The 7,829-nt window shown below is 51.4% G+C and overlaps 1 protein-coding gene across 1 annotated transcript; it reads right to left on the bottom strand.

Annotated features, from left to right (window-relative positions):
- Positions 1 to 689: 689 nt before the first annotated feature.
- On the bottom strand, positions 690 to 2,337 carry LOC120036696 (protein-cysteine N-palmitoyltransferase HHAT-like protein; the record flags this gene model as incomplete). Its single annotated transcript, XM_038983086.1, has 4 exons — positions 2,232 to 2,337; positions 1,805 to 1,872; positions 1,525 to 1,686; positions 690 to 884 (listed from the first exon to the last, which is right to left on the bottom strand). Coding segments are annotated over exons 1-4 (531 nt in total), but the record flags the coding sequence as incomplete, so codon positions are not given.
- Between the last annotated feature and the right edge of the window lie 5,492 nt (positions 2,338 to 7,829).

Raw genomic sequence — 7,829 nt, 5'->3', positions numbered from 1 at the left:
CCTAACCCCTAACCCTAACCCACACTGGACGCCCTAACCCTAACCCTAACCCCTAACCCCTAACCCTAACTCCTACCCCTAACCCCTAACCCCTAACCCTAACCCACACTGGACGCCCTAACCCTAACCCTAACCTCTACCCCTACCCCTAACCCTAACCCCTAACCTCTAACCCTAACCCACACTGGATGTCCTAACCCTAACCTCTAACCCTACCCCTAACCCCTAACCCCTAACCCTAACCCCCAACCCTAACCCTAACCCCTAACCCTAACCCACACTGGACACCCTAACCCTAAACCCTAAACCTTAACCCCTAACCCTAATCCACACTGGACGCCCTAACCCTAACCCCTAACCTCTAACCCTACCCCTAACCCCTAACCCCTAACCCTAACCCCTAACCCTAACCCACACTGGACCCCCTAACCCTATTGAGGGGGGTTAAGTGTTTGACTCAAAGGCAGGAAAAGGCATCTAGGATTTGATACCAGCAGCCATCCGGTTGCCAGCTCACTTCCCGTCAGATTTCTCCCCTCCGGTTGCCAGCTCACTTCCCGTCAGATTTCTCCCCTCCGGTTGCCAGCTCACTTCCCGTCAGATTTCTCCCCTCCGGTTGCTGGCTCGCCTCTCTAACCGCTAGACTACGTGCCACCCAGTAGTAATGTATTGTAGTGTATTCTTCATACCTGCCAGGATATGAATGGTTCCATCTTGAATGTGGACAGGGTGGTGAGTCCAGCTAGGAAGCAGAGCCAGCGCAGTTTAACCAGAGAGATACTGTAGAGCAGTACACAGTGGGACAGGATCAGAGTGGTGTAGGTCCAACCCATAGTGACCAGCACCGCCAGGGTACCATAACACATGTACATCAGGGACCTATGCTGTGGACAGACAGACAGACAGAATCAACATGTATATCAGGCTCCTATGCTGTAGACAGACAGACAGACAGACAGACAGACAGACAGACAGACAGACAGACAGACAGACAGACAGACAGACAGACAAGGGTACCATAACACAGGTACATCAGGCTCCTATGCTGTGGACAGACAGACAGACAGACAGACAGACAGACAGACAGACAGACAGACAGACAGACAGACAGACAGACAGACAGACAGACAGACAGACAGACAGACAGACAGACAGACAGACAGACAGACAGACTGTCTGTCTGTCTGTCTGTCTGTCTGTCTGTCTGTCCACAGCATAGGAGCCTGATGTACCTGTGTTATGGTACCCTTGTCTGTCTGTCTGTCTGTCTGTCTGTCTGTCTGTCTGTCTGTCTGTCTGTCTGTCTGTCTGTCTGTCTGTCCACAGCAGACAGACAGACAGACAGACAGACAGACAGACAGACAGACAGACAGACAGACAGACAGACAGACAGACAGACAGACAGACAGACAGACAGGGGTACCATAACACATGTACATCAGGGACCTATGCTGTGGACAGACAGACAGACAGACAAAATCAACCTGTACATCAGGCTCCAGTGCTGTAGACAGACAGACAGACCCAGACAGACCCAGATAGACCCAGATAGATTTGCAGATGTAAATCCACCTGTGGAGCCAGCATGGAGCAGATCTTAGCGAAGATCACATGACCAGACAGGGCGAAGAGGATGTGGTCCCGGAACGTAGAAAACCACATCACCCACTCAAAGTCAGCCGTATCCTGCAGCCAGATAAAATAGAGTAGGGATCTCAGTCATATCAGAGGATGATTTGGATCTTAGTTGTTAGTACATATAAAATGTTCACAGTTCAGCCTGAATCTAAAGCGCTCCTCTCACCATCCTCCTCCCGAAGTAGTACCATCCTGGTGTCACGCTGGACTTGAACGTCTTTCTGTTTGCATTTGCTGGGAAAAAAATACTTTGATTAGCTTAGATTTTAAATTTGAAAAATGTGACTAAAAATCCATTCCGTAATGCTTAGAACCAAGTTTATTTGATCATTTTATATATTGTACCAACTAAACGAGCAAAGGCCTGGGTGCCCGCCAAATAAATGCTGTCTCAGAGGGAATCCCTATGGCGATTAACCGATGGGGTTAAAGAACGAATGGGTGGTGGGCTCTACAGGTGAAACTGCATATCACATTTAAATGCAGAGAAAGGTGAGGTGCGCTGTAACCTACACATGTAAGTCTGTGTGTGTGTGTGTGTGTGTGTGTGTGTGTGTGTGTGTGTGTGTGTGTGTGTGTGTGTGTATACTTACCGCTGGACACATCAAAGATCCAGCTGGCAGCCCACAACAAGCCCAGATAGACCACTGTGTTATAGAAGTACAGCTCATATCTGGGCAGGGCTGCCTTGATCCCCATGGTGACCGATCAGCTGGTGGAACCCACACACTCAGAACCTGTAGGGACAGACACCCTCCACTCAGAACCTGTAGGGACAGACACCCTCCACTCAGAACCTGTAGGGTAGGGACAGACACCCTCCACTCAGAACCTGTAGGGACAGACACCCTCCACTCAGAACCTGTAGGGACAGACACCCTCCACTCAGAACCTGTAGGGTAGGGACAGACACCCTCCACTCAGAACCTGTAGGGTAGGGACAGACACCCTCCACTCAGAACCTGTAGGGTAGGGACAGACACCCTCCACTCAGAACCTGTAGGGTAGAGACAGACACCCTCCACTCAGAACCTGTAGGGTAGAGACAGACACCCTCCACTCAGAACCTGTAGGGTAGAGACAGACACCCTCCACTCAGAACCTGTAGGGTAGGGACAGACACCCTCCACTCAGAACCTGTAGGGACAGACACCCTCCACTCAGAACCTGTAGGGACAGACACCCTCCACTCAGAACCTGTAGGGACAGACACCCTCCACTCAGAACCTGTAGGGACAGACACCCTCCACTCAGAACCTGTAGGGTAGAGACAGACACCCTCCACTCAGAACCTGTAGGGACAGACACCCTCCACTCAGAACCTGTAGGGACAGACACCATCCACTCAGAACCTGTAGGGTAGGGACAGACACCCTCCACTCAGAACCTGTAGGGACAGACACCCTCCACTCAGAACCTGTAGGGTAGAGACAGACACCCTCCACTCAGAACCTGTAGGGTAGAGACAGACACCCTCCACTCAGAACCTGTAGGGACAGACACCCTCCACTCAGAACCTGTAGGGTAGGGACAGACACCCTCCACTCAGAACCTGTAGGGTAGGGACAGACACCCTCCACTCAGAACCTGTAGGGTAGGGACAGACACCCTCCACTCAGAACCTGTAGGGTAGGGACAGACACCCTCCACTCAGAACCTGTAGGGTAGGGACAGACACCCTCCACTCAGAACCTGTAGGGTAGGGACAGACACCCTCCACTCAGAACCTGTAGGGTAGGGACAGACACCCTCCACTCAGAACCTGTAGGGACAGACACCCTCCACTCAGAACCTGTAGGGACAGACACCCTCCACTCAGAACCTGTAGGGACAGACACCCTCCACTCAGAACCTGTAGGGACAGACACCCTCCACTCAGAACCTGTAGGGACAGACACCCTCCACTCAGAACCTGTAGGGACAGACACCCTCCACTCAGAACCTGTAGGGACAGACACCCTCCACTCAGAACCTGTAGGGTAGGGACAGACACCCTCCACTCAGAACCTGTAGGGTAGGGACAGACACCCTCCACTCAGAACCTGTAGGGTAGGGACAGACACCCTCCACTCAGAACCTGTAGGGACAGACACCCTCCACTCAGAACCTGTAGGGACAGACACCCTCCACTCAGAACCTGTAGGGACAGACACCCTCCACTCAGAACCTGTAGGGACAGACACCCTCCACTCAGAACCTGTAGGGACAGACACCCTCCACTCAGAACCTGTAGGGACAGACACCCTCCACTCAGAACCTGTAGGGACAGACACCCTCCACTCAGAACCTGTAGGGACAGACACCCTCCACTCAGAACCTGTAGGGTAGGGACAGACACCCTCCACTCAGAACCTGTAGGGTAGAGACAGACACCCTCCACTCAGAACCTGTAGGGTAGAGACAGACACCCTCCACTCAGAACCTGTAGGGTAGAGACAGACACCCTCCACTCAGAACCTGTAGGGTAGGGACAGACACCCTCCACTCAGAACCTGTAGGGTAGGGACAGACACCCTCCACTCAGAACCTGTAGGGTAGAGACAGACACCCTCCACTCAGAACCTGTAGGGACAGACACCCTCCACTCAGAACCTGTAGGGTAGAGACAGACACCCTCCACTCAGAACCTGTAGGGACAGACACCCTCCACTCAGAACCTGTAGGGACAGACACCATCCGCTCAGAACCTGTAGGGTAGGGACAGACACCCTCCACTCAGAACCTGTAGGGACAGACACCCTCCACTCAGAACCTGTAGGGTAGGGACAGACACCCTCCACTCAGAACCTGTAGGGACAGACACCCTCCACTCAGAACCTGTAGGGACAGACACCCTCCACTCAGAACCTGTAGGGTAGGGACAGACACCCTCCACTCAGAACCTGTAGGGACAGACACCCTCCACTCAGAACCTGTAGGGTAGGGACAGACACCCTCCACTCAGAACCTGTAGGGTAGAGACAGACACCCTCCACTCAGAACCTGTAGGGTAGAGACAGACACCCTCCACTCAGAACCTGTAGGGTAGGGACAGACACCCTCCACTCAGAACCTGTAGGGTAGGGACAGACACCCTCCACTCAGAACCTGTAGGGTAGAGACACCCTCCACTCAGAACCTGTAGGGTAGAGACAGACACCCTCCACTCAGAACCTGTAGGGTAGAGACAGACACCCTCCACTCAGAACCTGTAGGGACAGACACCCTCCACTCAGAACCTGTAGGGTAGAGACACCCTCCACTCAGAACCTGTAGGGTAGGGACAGACACCCTCCACTCAGAACCTGTAGGGTAGGGACAGACACCCTCCACTCAGAACCTGTAGGGTAGGGACAGACACCCTCCACTCAGAACCTGTAGGGTAGGGACAGACACCCTCCACTCAGAACCTGTAGGGACAGACACCCTCCACTCAGAACCTGTAGGGACAGACACCCTCCACTCAGAACCTGTAGGGACAGACACCCTCCACTCAGAACCTGTAGGGACAGACACCCTCCACTCAGAACCTGTAGGGTAGGGACAGACACCCTCCACTCAGAACCTGTAGGGTAGGGACAGACACCCTCCACTCAGAACCTGTAGGGTAGGTACAGACACCCTCCACTCAGAACCTGTAGGGACAGACACCCTCCACTCAGAACCTGTAGGGACAGACACCCTCCACTCAGAACCTGTAGGGTAGGGACAGACACCCTCCACTCAGAACCTGTAGGGTAGGGACAGACACCCTCCACTCAGAACCTGTAGGGTAGGGACAGACACCCTCCACTCAGAACCTGTAGGGTAGGGACAGACACCCTCCACTCAGAACCTGTAGGGACAGACACCCTCCACTCAGAACCTGTAGGGTAGGGACAGACACCCTCCACTCAGAACCTGTAGGCACAGACACCCTCCACTCAGAACCTGTAGGGTAGGGACAGACACCCTCCACTCAGAACCTGTAGGGTAGGGACAGACACCATCCGCTCAGAACCTGTAGGGTAGGGACCTGTGGAACGGTCGTTAAGACACTAACAGCTTACAGACGGTAGGCAATTAAGGTCACAGTTAAGAAAACTTAGAACACTAAAGAGGCCTTTCTACTGACTCTGAAAAACACCAAAAGAAAGATGCCCAGGGTCCCTGCTCATCTGCGTGAACGTGCCTTAGGCATGCTGCAAGGTGACATGAGGACTGCAGATGTTACCAGGGCAAATAAATTGCAATGTCCGTACTGTGAGACACCTAAGACGGCGATACAGGGAGACAGGACGGACAGCTGATCGTCCTCGCAGTGGCAGGCCATGTGGAACAACACCTGCACAGGATAGGTACACCCGAACATCACACCTGCGGGACAGGTACAGGATGGCAACAACAATTTCCCGAGATACACCAGGAACGCACAAGTCTGGACTGAGGGCTTGTAGGCCTGTTGTAAGGCAACACCGTCACCTATAGTCACAAACCCACCGTCGCTGGACCAGGACTGGCAAACAGTGCTCTTCTGTGACGCATCACGGTTTTGTCTCACCAGGGGTTATGGTCGGATTCGCGTTTATCGTCGTAGGAAGAGCGTCACACCGAGGCCTGTACTCTGGAGCAGGATCGATTTGGAGGTGGAGGGTCCGTCATGGTCTGGGGCGGTGTGTCACAGCATCATCGGACTGAGCTTGTTGTCATTGCAGGTAGACTCAACACTGTGCGTTACAGGGAAGACATCCTCCTCCCTCATGTGGTACCCTTCCTGCAGGCTCATCCTGACATGACCCTCTACTGCTCGTTCTGTGCGTGATTTCCTGCAAGACAGGATTGTCAGTGTTCTGCCATGGCCAGCGAAGAGCCCGGATCTCAATCCCATTGAGCACGTCTGGGACCTGTTGGATCGGAGGGTGAGGGCTAGGGCCATTCCCCCCAGAAATGTCCGGGAACTTGCAGGTGCCTTGGTGGAAGAGTGGGGTAACATCTCACAGCAAGAACTGGCAAATCTGGTGCAGTTCATGAGGAGATGCACTGAAGTACTTAATGCAGCTGGTGGCCACACCAGATACTGACTGTTACTTTTGATTTTGACGCCCCCTTTGTTCAGGGACACATTATTCCGTTTATGTTAGTCACATGTCTGTGGAACATTTTCAGTTTATGTCTCAGTTGTTGAATCTTGTTATGTCATACGAATTTTTACACATGTTAAGTTTGCTGAAAATAAACGCAGTTGACAGTGAGAGGACATTTCTTTTTTTGCTGAGTTTATGTACAGTATATATGTACAGTTTGTACTGTATTCTAGTCAGAGACTTGATTGATCCAAGAAACACGAACAATGGACATTAGACTGGGGGAAATCTGTCCTTAGGTCTGATGAGTCCAAATTTGAGATTTATGGTTCCAGCAGCTGTGTCTTTGTGAGACGCAGATTAGGTGAACGGATGATCTCCGCATGTGTGGTTCCCACCGTGAAGCATGGAGGAGGAGGTATGATGGTATGGGGGTGCTTTTCTGGTGACACTGTCTGTGATTAATTTAGAATTCAAGGCACACTTAACCAGTATGGCTACCACAGCATTCTGCAATGATACGCCATTCTAACTGGTTTGCGCTTAATGGGACCATTATTTGTTTTTCAACAGGACAATGACCCAACACACCTCCAGGCTGTGTAAGGGCTATTTGACCAAGAAGGAGAGTGATGGAGTGCTGCATCAGATGACCTGACCTCCACAATCACCCAACCTCAACCCAATTCAGATGGTTTGGGATGAGTTGGACTGCAGAGTGAAGGAAAAGCAGCCAACAAGTGCTCAGCATATGTGGGAACCCCTTCAAGATGGTTGGAAAAGCATTCCAGGTGAAGCTGGTTGAGAGAATGCCAAGAGTATGAAAAGCTGTCATCATGGCAAAGGGTGGCTACTTTGAAGAATCTAAAATCTATTTTGATTTATTTAACACTTTTTTGGTTACTACATGATTCCATATATGTTATTTCATAGTTTTGATGTCTTCACTATTATTCTACAATGTAGAAAATAGTAAAAAATAAAGACAAACCCTAGAATGAGTAGGTGTGTCTAAACTATTGACTGGTGCTGTGTATCTATTCCAGACTGTGGTTTTACTCCTTCTGATGTTTCCTGATATTTATAACTTTGTGTATTCAGCGTGTATTGTTATTGTGTTGATATATATTATTTCTCTATTGGAGCTAG

This window comes from Salvelinus namaycush, unplaced genomic scaffold (assembly GCF_016432855.1).
Source record: "Salvelinus namaycush isolate Seneca unplaced genomic scaffold, SaNama_1.0 Scaffold1442, whole genome shotgun sequence".
Classification (NCBI taxonomy): Eukaryota; Metazoa; Chordata; class Actinopteri; order Salmoniformes; family Salmonidae; genus Salvelinus; species Salvelinus namaycush.
The sequence above is the reverse complement of the archived record's forward strand: the minus strand, read 5'-3'. Positions and strand labels throughout refer to the sequence as shown.